This window comes from Dendrobium catenatum, unplaced genomic scaffold, assembly GCF_001605985.2.
Source record: "Dendrobium catenatum unplaced genomic scaffold, ASM160598v2 original_scaffold_86101, whole genome shotgun sequence".
Classification (NCBI taxonomy): Eukaryota; Viridiplantae; Streptophyta; class Magnoliopsida; order Asparagales; family Orchidaceae; genus Dendrobium; species Dendrobium catenatum.
This window is the reverse complement of record NW_021404542.1, coordinates 18115-39841: the sequence shown is the minus strand read 5'-3', so window position 1 is coordinate 39841 and position 21727 is coordinate 18115. Positions and strand designations below refer to the sequence as shown.

General features: G+C 35.8%; 1 protein-coding gene across 1 annotated transcript in view; it reads left to right on the top strand.

Moving 5' to 3' along the window:
* LOC110104178 (putative vacuolar protein sorting-associated protein 13A) overlaps window positions 1-20854 on the top strand; it is a 92256-nt gene extending 71402 nt beyond the window's left edge. The window contains exons 20-26 of the mRNA XM_028691902.1: window positions 461-557; window positions 640-735; window positions 19318-19482; window positions 19571-19645; window positions 19728-20192; window positions 20279-20626; window positions 20732-20854. Of these exons, the coding sequence (XP_028547735.1) occupies window positions 461-557; window positions 640-735; window positions 19318-19482; window positions 19571-19645; window positions 19728-20192; window positions 20279-20626; window positions 20732-20767 (1282 nt within the window). The 3' untranslated portion in view covers window positions 20768-20854. The remainder of the gene's footprint in view (window positions 1-460; window positions 558-639; window positions 736-19317; window positions 19483-19570; window positions 19646-19727; window positions 20193-20278; window positions 20627-20731) is intronic.
* Window positions 20855-21727: the final 873 nt, after the last annotated feature.

Here is a 21727-nt window from a genome sequence, read left to right as displayed (position 1 = left end):
AAAAAAAAAAAAAAGGTCGTCTTCTTCATTAAAAAAGAATTCTTAAAAGGCTATGATAATCAGAAGCATTTGATATCTACGTTTACCCTTCACCGTGCTATCCACCCTATGAGGTACACAAGATGTGCAGAGGTAGACATGTATCCTTGCACGTCTTTTAGAAACACTGACAGCTGATAATGCTTTGGTGCTATGTTCCAAGCTTTTATTTCCCTCCTTCCCTATGCATTCCGAGTTTGTTATTTTAGTTAGGCTCTAACTTTAAAATGTTGCAATATTCTTTTTTTACGTGTTGATATTCATACCCAGAAGGCTAAGCATTCACTGACTCGTATGTAACGATGTGTATATATATAATGATGTGTTAACATGTTGGAAGAGCAATTTTTTTTAACCTGTGAGATCTTTTTCATGCTTCTTTTTATTACTTTGTGCATTAATAAATTATTTTCTTTGACAGTTTGCGCAGTAAACAAGTGCATCAGGTTCCCAAAGAGTTCACTGGTGATTCACAAAATATGATTGCAGTGTATGATGCTGCCCAATCAAATCTTAAGGTAAACTGTTATTTGCATGCTTGAGAAAGTTTTTAGCTTTTTTTTTTCTTTCTGATAATGATGAGGTTAATTTCTTGGAAAGGTGGAAGATGCTAGCGCATTGGTATTACTTTGTGATTCTGATGAATCAAGAAAAACATGGCAAAATCGTCTTCAAGGGGCAATATATCGTGCATCGGTATGTTTAGGTGTATATATATACACACACACAGATACACACATACCCAGTAAAATTTCTTCAATTTTAATTTTCTCATGTATTCTTTTAGTATTTTAATTTTCTCAATATTTGTTCTTGTTGAATACTTTTCTATTGTTTTGTATCTGGAGTCGGTGAAAATTGAGGTACTTTTAGACTGCTGCATCAAGTATCTATTTAATTGTGTACATCTACGTATGCATACAAGAACATTTGTATGTTGTAGTTATGCTAGATGCATATTTAGTATATGTTGGAGAGAAAAGCTCTATTATAAATAGAGGAATGAGTACAATATTTTAAGGTACATTGAAATTAACTAACCACTCATTAAATATAATACTATCTAATTTGATATTTATATACAAATATATGCATGCATGCATGTTTGCTTATTATTATTGAGAGAAAGGTAGATGATCCAAATCATTTGTCAAAATATGGGCAGTTTATGATGTATTAGAGAGATGAGAGGTGAGAATCTTCTCGAAAAACTTTAGTATATTTGATTTTTTTTCATAGAACATAAGATTGCTGTCAAAATAGGTGATAGCATAACTATTATTGTCAGACCCATAAGATTCTGATTACCTATTATCTTACATTCAAAATTGGTCATAGCTTTGTATTCAACCTTAGCCTTAGACCTGATCACTATGGTTTATTTCTTATTTTTTTCCTAAGTGAGTATGTTACCTCTAATAAAAATATAATATAAAAAATTGAACTTCTTGCTATAATTGAGCTAATATAATCAACATTTGAGGATGCTTTCACATCCAAGTACTCAGTCCTAGGGTAAAATAACTCTTTTCCGGCTGTCTTTTTAACATACCTGAGAATGCATAAAATAATCTCCTAATGCTTATGTTTTAGAGTTCCCTATAGGGCTCATAATTTCTACAACCAATAAAATACTAAGCCTAATTATTGATAAATCAATATTTTGGAGCTTTCGATACAAAAAGGGATCATCAAAGGGACCATCATTAGCTTAAGTGGTTGCGTATAAGGTATTTGCAGGTTTGCAATTTAGATGACTGATTTTTCATGAAGATAAATAATTTTTTTTTTTGAGAGAGATTTTGTTATAGTTAAATTCCACTTCATGGAAAAATTTAGAGTGTTATATACTATCATGATAAAACTGATGAGGACATCAGGACATAGAAAGTTTATTAGAGGCGTGTCCGTCGATCTACGACCACGATTACACCGCTCTATTTTTGATTTTCATATTTATTATTGAGGTATTAGTTTTATTTATGAAGTTTTATTATGCTTTTCCATTTTTGCCCTTAAGGGCATAGGTATGTGTAAGCTTTAGGGGCATATTAGTACTTTGTATTTTCTCATTCTATAGGCTATTTAAAGCCTCCCTCTTCTTCTTTGAGGGTTAAAGGATGATAATAAGAAAATTTCCTGCAACTCTTGTCTTGAGAGCTTGAGAGCATGAGAGCTTTGGAGAGAACCCTTGGAGAGGGAACCAGATCATCCATCAACCTTGGAAGCGTCCGGGTTTGTGGCTTTTATTTTCTTTCTTCCTTTTGGTTTCGTTTCTCCCTTCCCCTTCCTCATAGCTACCGGCCTAGGGCCCCTAACGACTTAGCCGCTGGATTCCCTAGCCACACTCCACCTTGCCTCCAGCCAACTCCCCCCCACCAACCCATCTCCCCTCCACACCCAAACCGGCCCTCCTTCCCCCACCACCAAGCCATTCAACCCACAAACCCTAAACCTACTCGTAGTCTAGCCGCCAGCCATACCATCTCCCCCACACCTCCAAAATTCAAATCCCTCCATTACTTCTTTTCTTTTCCATACAAATCATTTTGGGATAGCTTTCAATCCAATCAACCAATCTATATTTGAAATTCAAATTGTTTCCTAAAATAAAATTCTATTTTAGGAAACTTATCCAATCAAATCCAAATCAAATTTGAATTGGATTGGAATTAATTCTTCCCTCATTAATTGGAATTCCCAAGGAGGCAAGCATTAAAACCCTCTCCCCAATCCCCTCCACTCCTCTTGATGCCACTGGTCCCATGGCCACTTTCCCAATTAATTTATTTCCAAAACTCTAAGCTCCAATCAAAGGAATTAATTCCCTAATTCCTCCCTCCCTCTCCTCCCTCTCCTCCCTCTCTCTATCGGCCACCCACATCAAACCCTAGCCTCCAACGTCAGCTTCCTTGCTGTCCAGAGATTTCTGGATGCTAATAGTGGCTGTCCACCCTTCCAAACCCTAGAGAGCTGCTGTCCAAGACCTCCTGTTTGCTGTCTAGTTATTCTAGCAGGAGTTCGCTGTTGTCCAGCCCCTTTGGGAGCGACCGTTTCTGCCTAGAACTGTCAGGAATCGCTGATCCCAGGTTGGTTACTTGCTGTCCAAAGGTTCGAGCTTGGATTTGTTGATGACTGAGCCGTCCAAGAAGCTACCACTGCTGTCCAAGCTTGCGAGAACGTTGAATCTTAGCAAAGGGTGAACTTTTGCCTTCTTTCATACCTTCCTCGTTGATCCTTACTTGTGGTTTTGATTGATTCATACAAAATCTTGCAACGCTTCGCTAAAGCTTAGTATTTAGTAGGAATTGTGTGAGAGATCTTTCATAGAACTACTCTTATTGTTAGATTAGAGATTTCTTGTTGAAACCCATTTCGTATGCAACATTAAGAGTAATTGATTATTATGTGGTTTTTACTTTTCACGAGTAACTTGGTCTAAGCTTGAGTTTACCGCTCTTTGCATTTTATTTCATTGTTTAACTCACCATAAAGCTTTAATTAACTTGCTCTTAATCATCAAGCATGCAAAATCCTTATCTAAATCATAATTTCATATATGTCCTGCATCAAAAACACTTCTGCTAATAATGTTTCATCTTGATGATGGCTTTTTTGATCAGTGTTAGTCTGACAAAGATGGAATGATCCGCAGTGCTATTGCATAGGCGAATCTCAAGCAGAACTTGGTAGAGCTTTTAAACCAAGTTCAAGGGCTCTAATAAGCGCTATATTAAGCTTATAGATGTCCTTAAGCTGACATGTGGTTCTCACCTCTAGCAATCTACCCAGCTTGGTGCTCCTAAAAACTATATCTTCATGTTAATTGTAGAGGAAAAAATTACTTACATTAATTTGTAGCATAGCTTTCCTTGATTGATGGACACAAATAGATCAGCCAGAACAATGTTAAGCCTTGCAGTTTGACAGAAGGTATTAAAATAATCCATTTCAAGACGTGAGAACTGCCTCATATAGGAAAGCATTACTCAGGCGGTTGCTCCATATAAACTGTCTTTAAGATTTCCATAGAAGACAACAATAATCAAATCCATATGCGCCATAGACCATCCTTGATTGATAAGCACAAATAGAAGAATTAGAACATTGTTAAGTCAAAAAATTAGTGAGAATAAATCAAAATAATCGATCCCATAAACATGTGAATGCTCCTTGGAAATTGACTAAACTTCGTACCATCAACAATTGACTTTGTCATGATTCGGCCTGATAAGCTCAAGTTAACGAGGCGAGAACAGATGGTCGTACAATAATTATTTAAAACATTCATTTCAAATTAACATGATCAAATATTCATCCAAATACAAATAAAAAAGAGCCACTAAACTTTCATTATAATAATTTCTAATACATAAAAAATAACAACCAAACTTAAACGGGTTAAATTTCTACAAGGTATTTATAATATTCTAACAACAGTACATCACATGACATAAAAACAACCACAAAGAACCTATCTCCTTACATTTCTCTACGACGGTAAGTGAAAGGAGTTCTATCAGCCATCACTGCTTAACAGGCTCTCCTGAAAATAATTTCATAATTTGAGTGAGCTAACGCTCAGCATTCATAAAGCAAGGAAAAAAATTTCATTATGCTGCCATTTTTATTTTACAATGCATTAATAACTTAACAAAAAAATAATACAAGTGTCATAAATTCTTATCTGGTATGTTTATTCTATATGTCATCCTAAATGATAATTTTTCTTTTTCATATAGCATTAACCTTTTTCATTTCTTCTTTCATCATTTCATTAATGCTCTTTATGCATATAATACTTATCCATAAACTTATACACCTGTAACAGAAGTATCAAAAATTTGTACTGATCATATACACATTCGATTTTACCGTTGCTTTCTTTTTTATTAATTGCTCCGAAGAGCCCTTTACTAATTGCTCTAAAGAGCCCTTTACCATTAGCTCCAAAAAGCCATTTACCAATTGCTTCGAAGAACCCTTAACCAATTTGGATATTCCGTGCCAACATACACATTCTTTCATGCATTATTTATCGTAAGAGATATAATACCATTCAATCAACCATATGTTTCCATCTAATATGATATTTGTATGCATTTGTACATGTAGGCATTTGAAAAGAACTAAAGGAGCTTGCTACATTATTCATCATTTCTTGCATCAATATGTAGTATGTAAGAAAAGAGCATGCTACTTTTAATTGAAAAAAAAATACTAAAATATAAAGCATTTTTCATAAAATTTAGAGAAGAAGAAATACGAAATTAAAAGAAATACAAGTACCTACCTCAATAAGCAACAATTAAACCTTTTACAAACAAAATATGCCATTTATGATTGTGGCGCATGTCTTCTCCTCTACCCAACACCTAAAATAATGAACACCTTTATTACTAACTCGTTAAAAATAATGCATTTTCATTTAATTAATATTTTAATATTAATAATATTCGGATTTAATTAATTCCTAATTTTTAAAAATTCAAATTATTGTGTAAATCCCTAATTTTCCTATTTTAACACTTTACAATTCCTAAATTAAATAAAAATACTCTCTATTTTCGGTTTTGGTTTTAAACCATAATTTTTGAATTCAAATTTTCATTAATTTCACCATATTAACATGCTAAAACCTCCCCATCACTTAATTAATAATTAGGGCTTAAATATTTTCTGGTTATTTTAAATTAAAAATTAAGGAAATTGAAAATTTGTGAAAAAACCGTAAATTTCACCATTAAAAACATTCTTTAAACTATAAGGAACAATATTCGTTAAGGAGATTTCATAGAAATAAAAAGTTTGGAAAAACCATAATTTTTGGAAACTCAACAAAATTTGGGGAAAATTAAAATTTCATGATTAGAAATCATTATTCAATATTCTCTAACATTCTCCTTCCAAACTTTCAAGTTTTAAAAAAACCTTAACTTTCTCACTTCAAGAAATCTAATAGAATACAATGATTTCTAGGTTTAGGAACTTAGCATTTCTCTTTCTTAAGTCTCCCTTTCGATTTCCTCCAAGATCCTCGTCGGAAGCCGTCACCGTCGCCGCCCCAAAGCTTGGTTGCCGCCATCTTTCCCTCCCTTGCTTGCGGTCGGACAAGGCGTAATCGAAAAATGAAAGGGACCGAATAGTTTCAGTCCCTTAAAACTTAATGAGATTTAGGAAAAGTTCTATTACCTTTTTGCCCTTGCTTGCTTAAGTGAATTTAAGAAAATGAGGGGCCATTTAGTAATTTGGTTTTAAAATGAACTTTATAGATTTTTTAATTTTAAATTCATGCAAAATTAACCCTAAGTTCTTTATGTCAAATCGATCAAAATCAAACTTAGAATTTTATAAAATTTATTTCGTCAAAATTTGTCAACTTTGAAAATTTGACTATTTTTGTCATGGTGCATCGCAAATCGTCGTTATGTTACGATTCGTTATTTTCGGGCTTTACAGGCTTATTCTCAAAAAGGGAACCACTAAAGGTCATGTCTGACCACTAGGTAGATTATTCATCTCAACATCCATATCCTGTTTTCATAAAAAAATTTTAGTGCTTCCTAAATTTTCCTTTGAATGGATATAGATGATAGAGACAACACAGATGTATAAAAGAATAGAGAAAAATGATCAAATGATATAGAAGAGTGAATGGAATGAAGAATATCTATTTGATTATCTTTTGGTAAGGAAATTTGCAGGATTAGAGATCTCATCCTAGGAGGATTCTTAACTGAATCATAGAATGTGGATGGAGGTGTTTCTTTTGTAGGTAGTGGAGATCTTTGAGAGTAAACCTTTAAAGTGCTACATGTTGGTATAGGGATTCATGAAGAGCTTATGAAGAAAGACGAACATGTGGTGAGGCATGTAAGAGGAATGAAAGAAAAAAGTGGTCTCACTAGAAGTATCATTTGAGGAAGTGTTTAAGCATTTGGTAAGGGTATCATAACATCTAGTACACATAAAAAATTTATGCTGAACAAATGGAGGAGAAAACTTGTCTTGCGAGCAAAAAACACAACAAATTAGAGAAGTAAATTGCATAGGTTTAAGAGGGAATTCAGCCTTGCCAGGATAAAAAATATAGATAGGTGAGATTATTGAGAAGAGTAAAGGGAGCTTGATTGATGAGATATCAAACAATCGAGATGGCATCCTCTTAGAGCTGATAAGGAATATTTATATAATACATTAATGTCCTAGAAGCATCATGCAGATGTTTATTTTTTCTGGTCAATGAAACCATTCTGTTGAGATGTACTAGTACAAGAAGTTTGATTAATAATGCAATTGTTAGAACAAAGTATAAGTCGGGACTACATAAATTTCAAAGTATTATCAATGCATAAATGTTTGATTAAAGTTGAAAAATGCACTTTTTTTCTAGATTGTTTGAATGCATTTAGAACTTGTGACTGACATTTAAGAAAGTATAGTTAAATATCGCTCGAATAATCATCAGTGAAAGTGGCTGTGTTTAAGAAAAATAAGTTTAAATAAGGATAGGTTATGGCTACTAGTTTTAATGTCTAAATAGACTTACTAGAAATAAAAATTACAATGAGTAATAGTATAACAACAACAACAAAAACAACATCAAGCCTTTATCCCACTACGTGGGGTCGGCTACATGAATTCTTTTTATCCATTGTGTCATATTAAAAGTCAAATTTTCGTTTAAATCTAATAAAGAAAGGTCATTCCTAATATTTTCTAACCAAGTCTTTTTAGGTCTACCCCTGCCTTTCTTAACATAAGTCAAATCTAATACCTCTACTCTCCTAACCGGGTCATCACAAGGCCGCCGTTTTATGTGACCAAACCATCTAAGGCGACTTTCTCTAATCTTATCTTCTACTGGAGCTACTCCAACCTTTTTACGTATATGCTCATTTCGTATCCTATCTCTAAGGGTAAAACCACTCATCCACCTGAGCATCCTCATCTCTGCCACACTTAACTTAGTATTATGCTTCTCTTTTAATGGCCAACATTCGGCACCATAAAGCATTGCAGGCCTCACTACCATCTTTTAGAATTTTCCCTTAAGTTTGAGGGGTACATTTCTATCACATAACAAGCCCGATGCATTCCTCCACTTCAACCATCCAACTTGAATTCTGCTGATAATATCCCCATCTATTTCACCATCACTCTGAACAATAGATCCAAGATATTTAAAACGTGTACTCTTATTAATGACTTGATCGCCTAAAGTCACAATCCCCTCACTAGGTCTATTACTACTAAAATTACACTCCATATATTCCGTTTTAGATCTACTCAAGCGAAAACCTTTAGACTCTAAGGTTGACCTCCATAATTCAAGTTTACCTTCAACTCCCTCTCTAGTCTTATCAACAAGAAGAATATCATCAGCAAAAAGCAACACCAAGGTACATCCTCTTGCAAATATCTAGTGAGAACATCCATGACTAAAGCAAAAAGATATGGGCTTAAGGCTGATCCTTGATGTAACCCAACCGAAATAGGGAAATACAATGAGTAATAGTAGAAGGAAAATAAACATGATGCTGTTTTACATCTTTTATGATTTATATAATTAAATTTGGAGCGCAATGAGCAGGCAAATTTACAGTCTATTTTGAGGGGGATGACCCAATTGGCAATGTTGTATATATTGTGTAATTGTGGCATTGAGGACATAAGGTTTATTACTTATCTAGGAGTAGGTATCATCAACTTTTATTACTCATCTAGGAGTAGGTTTCATCAACTTTTATTACTCATCTAGGAGTAGGTTTCATCAACTTCATCCCCTGACGCAGGAGCATCCATATAAATAAGTTGTATTTTCTTATTAGTGATTGATGTATCTCTATCTCTTGTGTAGCCTATTATGTGGCTACTTGAAGTCTATAAATATAGACGGATGTCTTGTAATAGAATGGATTGTAATAAGATTTGAGTTGAGTTTAGTTTTGATGCGGACATCAATACAAAAATTTGGCGCATCTATTACAGGCGGCGTCGTAAATCGACGGCCATTATTTAAATTTTCATTTATGTATTATTTTAGCTCTTGTTTTATGTATTTCCTATTTTACCCCTAGGAGAGTTTATGTGAGTGTTTTGGCCCAAGGGGCATTTTTGTAATTTTCTATTTTTTTTCTCATGTTATGGCCTATATATAGGGCCTTAAGCTATTGTAATATGATGGTTGATTGATATGAAAAATTATTTTCCACACTTGTGTTCTTCTTGTGAGAGAGCGTTAGTGAGATTTCTATGAGAGAAATCGATAAGTTTCACCAGCCGCAGGATGGGTCCGGGCTCGTGATGTGAAGTCCCTTGGAGAAGGGCAACGCAATACCCACCAGTCATTGGAAGAGTCCGTGGCTCGTGGTAGTTATCTTTTCCCCTGTCATCTCCTCTCTACCAATTAGTCTTTCGAGAGAGAACCATTAACAAGAATGATAAAGGGTAGAGAAGACATTTGGACATAGATAATAACTGATGGTTCGTGGCACCTTCACTCTAATATACAAGACATACTAATAGAGACAAATGCAACAAATTTAGATGAAAAGACATCATGAGATGCAGAGAGAAATTTCTGCAATTGTTAATGTAGTCGATGATAGTTTTCTTAATATATTGCAACAAATCCAAAGGATGAAGCACCAAATGGGGTCAGTAGAGTTGGATTGGTTGTTAGAAAACATATTTGGAAGTGGAGCCGTACTAGAAATTTTACTATCAACATTGAGGATGATTGGTTCAGTTGTAATGAAGCCACACAAAGCATTATGGCTTTAACCATGTCCGCCACTTGTTCGACCATCACATTCATGGTTCCCTGATCACCCTTAGTGCTAACAACTGAGGTATAGTGGTTAGGTGTCCGGCCATCACATCCGTGGTTCCTTGATCACCCTTAGCGCTAACAACTGAGGCATGGTGGTTAGGTGTCAAAGGCTGAGAGCCAATGACTAGAAGAACTTGGTGGAGAGCATTTGTAATTGAAGAAACCTTGTGGTTTGCCATCGGTTGAGATTGTATACCATATAGGGAAGGATGCAAGATAGATAAATTTGGTGAAAGAAATTCAATATTTTTCTTTTGCAAAATAGTTATATCAATGTTGCATGAGCAATATTGAAGTACCTTTTCATTCTCTCATTGAGTATATTATTCTTGGATTTTTTTTTTTTCTGCTGCAAAGAAAAAAATCTGAAATAAAGTGGGTAGGCATGAGATATTTTTTTCTTGGGAGTAATTAGAATGAAGAAATATCATATCTTTTTTGGAAATTTTGAAGCATGAGTGGATGTAATGGAAAGTTCTAAGCTATTTAACAACCAAGAACACCATAATTATACACTTTCAATATTGAAAACTTAATGGTGTCGTCACAACATGGTGGAGAAGATCTAGGTCTATAATGAAGTGAAATGCCTTAAAACACGATATAATTTATACCAATACAACAACAACAACATCAAGCCTTTATCCCACTATGTGGGGTCGGCTATATGAATCCTTTTTCTCCATTGTGTTCTATTAAAAGTCAAATTCTCGTTTAAATCTAATAAAGAAATATCATTTCTAATATTTTTTAACAAAGTCTTTTTAGAATGAACTTCAATTTTAATATTGATGATGGGGAGAGTTTTAAGTTACTATAAGTTGCGGGGCCATGTTACCATGTTAGAGAGTTGGAGAATTTAAGAGTTTACTTAGATTATTGTGAGTGATATACTATTGTTATGTTTTAGGGAATTAGGCGCACAACATCTAGTGCATTGAATGATTGTTGTAGTTGGAGGTAGCGAGTGGATGCAATATTTTGATCATATAATGACTGAGCATAATCACATGTGTAGGTTGGTGGCTTGTGATAGGGAGCAGGTGTTGTTGCAGTAGGATCATGAGTGGGATTAAGCTTGTTAGGCCAGGTCATGGGAGAGAGGTTGAGTCTCAAGCTATTGGGTGAGGGCTACGGACGGAGAAAGAAGGGGGAGGGGGTGCTGGCCCTTTCTATGGTTAGGACTAACCCCATTTGGATACCAAGTTAGAGAGGAAAGCTCTTTTCTATGTATTATTCACCCGAGAGACTTTTTGTTTAAATATCTGAACGTGTAACATGTTCTAAGATGCAACCAAAATAAACAAACACCACTATATATATATATATATATATATGAATGCACTTTTTTTGTATGCGCACATTAGAGTTCTTGCCTTTTTATTTGTGTTGACTCTGGGCTATCCAAGGGGCTCTAATATGGGATGTAACTTAAATTCACCTTTAATTTATTTCGTAAAATGATCTTCAGATGATATTGTTTTATGGATTTAACATTCTTGGGATTTGAAAAATTCTTAAGGAAATATAAAATGTAAGAAAAAAACCTTAGGAAAAATGAATGAATGATGAAAAAACTAACATGTAATTTCACTAAGGGGTTGTTTGGTTTGGTAGAAAAGGAATGTAGAGAAATATGAATGCAGTGTAAAGGAATGTAGATAAATATGAATGCAGTGTAAAGGAATGTAGTATATTTGAAATGTTTGAAGTTGTTTGGATGAGTGTAGAAAGAATGCATGAGATTATAATTTTTGTTTGACTTGAACTAAAATTAATGTAATGTAAAGTTCACAATGGTAGTGGTTGGCTGAAGGTGGAGGGTGGTTGGCGGAACCGGTAATGGTGGTGGTTGGCGGGGGTGGGTGGTGGCGGCGATCAAGGCTGGAGGCATGTGGCAGGTGTTGATGATGGTCTACGATGACTGTGGTGGCCAATGACGGCGGCGGTGGCCAGCGATGGCTCACGACAAGTAGGTGATGGCCGGCAGGGTGATAGCAATGTAGCTTGGTTTTGGTGAAAATGGTTTTATCTCAATATTGGACGAGTTTACTTTACCTTAAAAATGAACTAGAATACTTTGTATTACATTTAGAATACTTTACACCGCACTTCTTTTTCATTAAACCAAATACCAATGTTTTCAAAACTCATGCAAAAGGAAGATTTTACACCCACTTTACTTCAAATCAAACAACCCCTAAATAATTTACATGCACTCAAAATACAATAATAAAACTTAATATAAGTGGCATAGTGCCATAGAAATAAATTGCTGCATCTCTAAATTCAGGAAGTGGAGTTCCTTTGAACATAGATTCCAGGATTATAAACTTGAAATTCTTCAGTAATTTATAGAAAATTGAAAAAGAATAGTGATTTGGCATTGAGGATAAAGAAAGAAGGAAGGAGTTGAAGAGAAAACATAAGAGACGAGTGATAAAAAATGTTCTCCATGTTTGATTAGATTTTTGGCTCTCTTCAATGTCCACCAAGCATGTACCACAAAAAAGTGAATGAGTAAGCTTAGGTAGAATTGCCCTTTTCCTTTGAAAGAGAGGGTAATGCTAATTCTCTTGTGAAAAAAAAAAGTTTTACTCAACAAAAGAAGTGAGAAAATCTTTGACTTAGGAAAAACATCATACCACTGATTTATGTTCATTAGAAACATTATAGGTACCTAATGAGCTCACATAACAAAATTTCTTTCTGCAGCTTGAGTCTGATTTGTATCGTAGCTAATGTGGAAGTTTCATCAATGCATATCCTACAAAGAAGTGAATGAGTAATTGTCAAAATCTCAGTCATTCCTTGGCATTTGATCCCACGGTCAGGATGAGAATACGTGGGAGGCTCACCTGGATCACGCCAATATCCTTTTATATTTGGGTAGCTGAATTAGGAAGGATTATATTGTGGCAGTTATGTATCAATTAGAAGTTATTTATTTCTTTATTAAGACACCTTGTATAGATCTATAAATATAGATAATTTTGTATAATAAGTAGAAGGTATTTTTACCCTTCTCAAATTCTATGAATTCTAACATGATATCAGAGCCAATCCGCCGGCCTTCATCGCCGAACAATCCAACCTTCTGACGCTACAAGTCGTCGCCGCAGAAGAAAGGCCGCCGACCCAATTCCACAATCGAAGCCCTCGATCTTGGAAGGAACTGCAGCAGACGAAAGCCTCGGTTTCGCCAGTTACTTATGCAGACGGAGGCTCCGATTCCGCTAGGCACGATCGAAGGAGCAAAAGGGAAGTCGACGAAAGCTCGAGCTGCTCCCGATCCGACTGAAAGGGAAGTCGACGAAGGAGCGAAGCTGACGAAGTTGCAAAGTCGACGATGGGAAGTCGTCGAAGGAGCGAAGCCGCAAGCTCGAGCTGCTCCCGCTTGAATCCCTACGTGCGCACCTTAAGCTACCCGGTTCGACTCTTTTAAAAAGTCGGCGGCCCGGTTTGTTTATTAAATTGGGAAGGTACTTTTTCCAAAAAAAAAAGAAATATCGACCTTCATTATCGGACAGAAAAAAATCCTTTTTAGTGAAAAAAGGGAGAGAAAATCTTTATTATCGACCTTTATTGTCGACAAGGGAAAATTTCTCCGAGAAGCCTTCATTGCTGAATTTCTGAGGAATACAAAGTTCCCACCAACGGCCTTCATTGCTGGAATTCTGAGAAATATAGGTTCCCACTACCGGCCTTCATTGCTGGAATTATGAGAAATACAGGTTCCTACTACCGGCCTTTATTGCTGGAATTATGAGAAATACAAGTTCCCACTATCTACCTTTATTGCTGGAATTCTGAGGAATAAAAGTTCCCACAACCGTCCTTAATTGTCGGAATTTCGAGGATTGTTTTCCATCATCAGCCTTCATTGCCGGCTTTCTCTGGTGATTGATATCCTATCCATAACCAATGCAGCTCTACCTCTGAGCGAGTAATTTCAAGCTGGTCTCCAGCTTGAGGGGGAGTGTCAAAATTTCAGTCATCCCTTGGCATTTGATCCCACGGTCAGGATGAGAATCCGTGGGAGGCTCACCTGGATCACGCCAATATCCTTCTATATTTGGGTAGCTGAATTAGGAAGGATTATATTGAGGCAATTATTTATCAATTAGAAGTTATTTATTTCTTTATTAAGACATCTTGTATAGATCTATAAATAGGGATAATTTTGTATAATAAGTAGAAGGTATTTTTACCATTCTCAAATTCTATGAATTCTAACAGTAATTGTTTAAGTTCCATCTCCTTTCTCATTTTGGAATGAAGGAGATATTTAATTCCTTTCCAAAAAACAAAGATTACACCACAGAAAGAGCGAAAATCCTTTTGATTTAAGAAAAAATATAAAGAAAATGGTCTAATTGGTCCCTAGACTGTTTAGGTTGTATTCATTTTGACCGCTTATTTTTCTTGTTGTTTTGTTGTCTCCCAACTTGTCAAAAGTGTCAAGTTGAGGGATTAAAAGAGTCAAATTTTGGTGAGCGACCAAATTTAAGAGTAATAGAAGTTTGGGCATCAAAATGATCACACTAGAATTATGGCAATAAACTTGGTCATTTTCTTTGTGCTTTTTTCACAAAAATTCTTATATATCCAAAGAGTTGTAGTAGCAAAATATCTTTTATTTTAATCATTGCTACATTAAATGTTTCCACCTTAGCACCTGCTGCTTCAAAATGTTTCTATCAATGCTAATTTTTTTCAAAATAATTGAAATTCCTCTTAACTTAATACTATACAATGAGTCAATCCATCCTTTTCATCCTTAGTGTGTAGACTTGATTGTCCTTCTGATGTGAAACAAACAATGGAATTGCAAGATTTTAATAAGAAAACTGTTTTAACTATGAAATTATAGGATTAATGTTTCACTAAGTTAAGACTTTCAATTTTCGTGGTTATTAACTTGCTTCAAGCATGCAATTACATGTTAGATTAACAGAACGATCCGAAATAATAACAAGAAAATAGTAAAACAAATATGCAATTAACGATAATCTGTCACTTAACAAATAGAGCTTTCATCTTAGAGTTTCCCTCTCGCTTGCTCTTTGGAAGTAGGGTTAGCGGAGGACGAATGTTAGCAAGCCAAGTGATGCCACTGAAAGACAGAGGATGCCGACAGTTTTGATCAACAGGAAGTTGGCCTGAGTTGGAGAGTTGGGTGGTCGTCTGGTGATATTCCACTGTCATGTAGGGTGTTTCTCGTCGATGACATCCACCAAAGTAAAGAAAATGCTCTCCATGTATTCCTCGATGGTGCCTTCGGATCCAAATCCGGGATCGAAGAAGGGTGATTGAATGATGTCAATATCCCCTTGAGAATTATAAACGAATCCGTGGTCGACTTCAAGGTCTGCCATTCATGAGCTTGAGAGTATCCGTGTGGTGTTCCTTGATGGGGCCGCCTGTTGGAAGAGGTTGAGAGGGGTGGTGGATAGTGGTAGTTGGCGGGTAATGAGGAGGAGAGGGAAGGGGGCGAGTAGAGGAGAAGGGCGGCTTGGGCAAGGTGAGGTGGAGGTGATTTGGATTGGTTGAGTGGTGGATAATTAATTAGAAAATTCTGATTTTAATTTCAGATTTTCTAAAGGGAGGGAGAAGGATTAATTTGAATTCAAAACAACCCAATTTAAAGCTATGGGGGGCGGCTGTTTTAGGAGTGGATTGTGGGAGTATTAATTGGGGTTTTGGATTTAATTGGAGAGAGAAAAACGAGGGGAAGGGGGCCGGCCATAAGAGGAGGGAGGGTGCATGTCTAGATTCAACTTATGTGGGCCCAAAGGAATTAATTTGATTGAAATCAAATCTGATTTCAATTTCAGATTTGATTGAAATTAGGATAGCTTCCTAATTGTGTTTTAATTAATAGGAAGGTATTTGAAATTCAAAAGTTGATTGAATTCAAATAAATATCCTTTCCTAAATAGCAAGGGTGTATTTAAAGGCAATTTGAAATTTGAAATTCAAATTAGGTTGGCTAGGGGACTGGGTCCGGCAGGTTGGGCTTGTGGAGAGGGACGGGTGGAGGGGTGGATGCCAGCGGCTGGGTAGGTGGTGGCCGGCGGTTGGGGCGGCCAAGGGAGGCCGACGGCGTTGGGAGGGGAAATTCGGTTCAAGGCGGGGATGGGCCACAGGGAGGGTAAGCCGGTGGGTGGTTGGTGGTGGGGTTTGTGTTGAGGTCTAAGGGAAAGGAGAATTTAAGAACCGCGAACCTCGAAATCCTCCAAGGTTGACGGGTATTGCTCTCACCCTCACCTAGGGTTCTCCTCTCAAGAACTCACAAAGAGATCAAGTAAGAAAAGCAGAATTATCATTCATAATCATCATTAGCAAATAATACAATGACTAGGCCTTAATATATAGGCCTCCAAAAGCAAAAAATGTAAAAGACTCATATGCCCTCAGGCTACAACATGAAACAAATCCCTCATAGGGATACAAGTGGAAAACTGAAAAGTAAATAAAAGAAATACACTAAAATATCATAAATAGAGACTATGAATTGTAGCCATCGATCTACGATTCCTCCAATGATAAGTATGTCGAAATCTCTTGTGGATGTCCTCATCACCTTCACTAATTGTGTCTACAAATTATCTCTGTGTATTTATATGCATATGTGAAAGCATAATGCATGTCTCTAACTCGCTCTGTTAGTGTTTATACGTTTTCTGTTTGTGTCCATATTTGTGTTGTCTGCATGTTAGTTTGTTGTTCAGTTTATTTGAATGATCATTCTTCTGGAAGTATAGGATCATTGATTTTAATTTATAATTTTTTGATATGGAAAGAAGCAGAATTCTGTAACTATAGATATACATAAAAATGAATGTCTTAACTTCTTGAAGATTGCAAAGTCATCCATCTTTTAGATTAGCTAATCATAATTTAATCAGGATTGATGGTCTTTTTTGTTATGATTTTCATTCATCTACGACATGAGGTTGAGGTCTCGAGGTGTTTTTTGTTTTTTAGTCATTGTTCGGTAAACTGCGCATACATGGAAAATGTTGAGTATTATTGCTATATGACAGCAAGAAACCATCATATCACTTATCATACAGCGACAAATGATCCTTGTCAAAAAAATATGATCTGTTAGATGCCTCAGTATAAATTTATGTTTTCTGGTTTGTTTAATTCCATGTGACATGCTCCTCCTTACTTATCTGCTGTAAGTTAATTGTAAAATATTCATTGATACACCTCTTCATAGAAAAGTCTCTCTGATTAAATCAACTTTTGTTTATTATCGCTCATAGCATAGCTTTTCTTTTAAGTTCATTATGTTTCTTTATTTTTGCAATGCATGGACTTAGTTGTTTCTTGTTTTCTACCTTTTTTAACATATAATGCATAAAATGTAAATTTGCTTATATATGATGAGAATGCTTCCCGGCATTTTAAAAAAATAGGTTTAAAATTTGATGATTTAGTGAATGCTTGGTTTGTTTAATAATATATATAGTGTATTATAGCGGCTAAAGGTAGCCGGAGCCGGGTTTTTTCAAGTTTTTCTCTTCTTAGCTTCCTTTGCCAAAGCCCCCAGGGGTGGGGATTGTAGGGTTTTTGATTGACCGGTGGGCCACACTATGGTGGGCAGCGGGCAAGAAGAGAGAAGGAGAATTGTTTAGTAAAGTTTTATTACAACTAAGAGGGAATTAATTAGGGAAATAAATCTAATTTGAATTTAAAATCTGAGAGAGAATTATTTAGGGAAAACCCATGGGATTTAATATTCATTATGTAAGGAGGAATTAAGGGGGAATTGTTTAGGAAAGTTTTAATTATAATTGAGAAGGAATTAATTAGGGAAAGAGATCTAATTTGAATTCAAATTTGAGAGTGAATTTTTTAAGAGAAGGGGGTTAATTTGGGAGGGAATTAGGGGAGCCTATTTAAGGCTAACTATGGGGTTATTTCAGATTATGCTTGATTTTGCTGGAATTAGTTTTGTTTAGGTTGAGTGGACTCTAGCCGATGGCTAAGGATTTGGGAGAGCCGGATCTTCCTCTCCAATTGAAGATCCAATTGTATCTTGTATTTTTCTTCTTAGTTCTTTCAATAAAAAAAAAAGGAGTTCTTGTGTATTCTTCTTCCTAATTTCTTATTGCCGTTTACTAATTTTGAGGAACTTGCATCCACTTCTTACCAGTTTTGTTTAGAAAGGCTAAGTGAATGGAGGGATCTATGGAAATGTTGAAAAGAGAACAAGAAAGTTTAGCTGCATTTAAAGCCTTTTACGTGCATTCACCTTCTCTCATGTGCTCAATTAGAAAAGACTTTGATAGAAAGGCTAAGTGAATGGAGTGATCTATGGAAACGTTGAAAAAAGAACATGAAAGTTTAGCTGCATTTGAAGCCTTTTGCATGCAATCACCTTCTCTCATGTGTTAAATTAGAAAAAGACTTTGATATTCATACGGCTTGGAACAACATCTGGCTTGATTATGAATAGGAAGAAAAAAATGAACTACTGTTCCACTTTTGTTATCATAAATCAATAAAAGCAGATAAAATTTTTTATGCGAGTTCCACTCAAAAGCTGCCAATTTTTGAGGAAAATGCTCAATCAGAAAAGAGCTTGACAATCATTCGGCTGGTAACAATGTTTGACTTGATTATGAAAAAGAAGGGGAAAAAAGATTTCGCCTAATTCCCTTTTTTGTTATCATAGATCAAGTAAAGCAAGTCAAAGTTCGGATATGTATTTCAATCAATTAGAGTCGATGTCTATAAAAAATTAATGTTGTTCAGTTTGAAAGAGCTTGTCGGTAAAAGAGAAAATGATGGTCGCTAATGATTTTGAATTTGTATTGGATTGCTGACTTTTTTTTTAAAGCTGACTAAGGAGATTTAGTAGGATTTTTAATTTAGAAAGTGAATATTGGTGTCTGACTGGAAGGGAGGCTCCAGTGTTGGTTTCAGCGATTTGGAAGGGTGGCTGTAGTTAGCTTCAGGTGCTGGTGGTTTCCAGTAGTGTATAGACGAAACATTTGCATGAAAATAGAACCAAAAACATCAGAAAACGGCACACAATAAAGAAGGAAAGCGTTAAAAGAAAGAAGAAAAAAAAAAGCAAAATTTGGAGCCTTGCATGGATCCATGCAGGGAGAGTTTGCCAAGATGCTGAGGTGGTGGCTTAGAGGCTCTTTAGGGATGCAACTAGGGATTCTATTTTTGATAGCTGGGCGGCATTATTAATTCATATAGATTTAACGAAGTTTTAGGTCCACATGTAGATAAAGCTGGCTTTATTCTATTTTATATCATTTTTTTGGTATTTTTTTTATTTCAAAAAAGTTGGCGCAATATGCTTGTTAGCTTGTATGTCATTGATTCAAAATCTAATTTTTAATCTCCACGTGTCTTTATTTTTGTCAACTTATTTAGAAGCTTTAAAGAAGTTTTATATACTATTATTTTAGGGTTCTGCTTCCATCACTGGCTTTACTGAGATGTCATCTACCACTGATGTTACAACCCCAAAATCCTCTGATAGCAAGATATTTCCAGATGTTTGGAATATGGAGAAAATTTTTTTTACTGGTGTCCTTGATGAACTAAGAGTTTGTTTTAGCTCTAATTATGAGGTAGCATCCCAATCTTGTAGTTATAGACTACAAAAAGTTCTAAATAAAGTTCCGACTGTTTATAAAGTGATTCTTTTTTTATTAACAGAGCAATTTGAATTTTAAAAAAGTGCTGCTAGGCAATGAGAGCCAATTGTTTGAGTTCCGTGCATTGGGTGGTCAGGTATCTCGATCGAGCCATATTCATGTCTTCTTTTTAAGATGATTCTTCCTTCACTCTAAACTTTTACTTTGTCCTTGAACAGGTTGAGCTTTCCGTTAGGGAAAAAGTAATTTATATGGGCACCCTATTGAAATCACTTGAGATATTAGATAAATATCAACTTGCTGGAGTAGCTTTGCCCAGATATCTTGCAAGATCTTTCATAAAGAATACAAACCAAGCTATGCGGGACAATGATCAATTAAATCAAGCTGACAATGAAGATAAGTTTTTCGAAGCATCAGATGAACTTGATGATGTTGGTTTGTATCCTACTCAACGAAGTGGTAGTATGTCAGAGTATTTTGCTGCTCTAGCCTCCTCTCCATCTTTAAGATCTTCCATGAAGCCTCCTAACTTTAGACGAGTTCCTGGTTTAATACCCAATGTTGATATTACAACTAGAAGTTCAAATTTGGAAACTACTGATATTATGGATAGTTTTGTGAAAGCACAGCTGATCTTGTATGGCCAGGATTCTCTTCATTACAATAACTTGGATAATAGAGTAAGATTATACTCTTTTACCTAACTTTTTTTTTGATGATTTAATTCTTTAATGTTGAGCCTTTCAAGATTTGATCTTCCAACCAGGTTGTAATTACTCTGGCTACATTGTCATTCTTCTGTCATCGACCAACTATTCTTGCAATATTGGGATTTGCTAATGCTATTAATGCTGTGGAAAACATCCATGATCCTGCTGGGGATGTTAGCAAATCTCCCAAGGCCGGCAGTAGCACTTTGAAATTAGATTCAGTTGATGAACCCTATAGCAACATCGTCCAGGAGCCAGTTGCGAAAGGGTTTCTAGACAAAGGAAAAACCAGAATTATATTTTACCTGTCGCTTAATATGGCCACAGCTCAGATATTTTTGATGAATGAGGATGGGGTCTCTCTTGCTACATTGTCACAAAGTAATTTGCTCGCTGATATCAAGGTTTGTAGAAATTATAATATTTACTGTTTCGTCCTACTAATTTTTTTTTGCTTTTAGACTTATTTGAGATTCTTTGGTGCTCAAGGTATTTTCATCTTCCTTCAGTATAAAAGCTGCCCTTGGAAACCTGAAAATAAGTGATGACACTCTGCCTGGGAGTCATTCATATTTTTGGATGTGTGACATGAGAAATCCAGGTGGAAAATCATTTGTTGAGGTACAGCTCAACTTTCTCCTAAATTTGTTTCCGTTCTTTTTTGTTATGTTAGCCTGTTAATGTTTTCTTGGGAAAATTTATTACTTCATATCTTGTCCTGTTACTCTGTATGACACCCTATTTTATCAAATACTGTCACAAATTCTGACATGGAGGCTTGTTAGACTTCTCAGTCAAACAGCTATGATTTTCTCATCCCACTCATAAATGCAGGCTCCTGAAAATCTGCTTATAAATGATTTTTGTTCCTTTAATTTGTATTGGCAAGCTTTCATCCCATCATGTGTCCAGGTTACAAACTTCTGCCAGTGCAATTGCGCTAGTTATGCATTACAAATGTCTATCACCTTCTAGCTTCGAACTAAGGTGTTATGATTGTGACAAATGATGATATAGGATTTTTTTTTATTATGGCAACTAAAAAAAGCATTAAAATGCAATTAAATTTACATTTAAAAAAATATAAGAAATGTTGGCCTATGTTATGATAAACAAAAATAATATATATATATATATATAACCTAAATCATTACCTGAGCCCAAATGCCACTGCCCATGCCGATATCCTGCAGAAATCCCGCTCTGTCGCTACAGTGTCGCAGCTTGCAAACAGCGCCGAAGGGTCCTTTCACGCACACATCGAGCACCTCAGTCCCGCTCTCTCTCTATCGTTAAAAGCAGACCGAATGAAGCATTCGGCTGCTTCTTCCCACTGGTGAATCCCTCAAGACCTTCCACCTAAGACCTCCAAAGCCTCAGATGCCTTTACCTCCTCCCTCTGAGATCGAAGCCAACCTGCCATTCTAGCTCTCCGATCTGATATCCGTCCTGACCCCGTTGCTCCTCGAACCTAGAGAGAAAGCGAAATAGGGAGAGAGGGATCA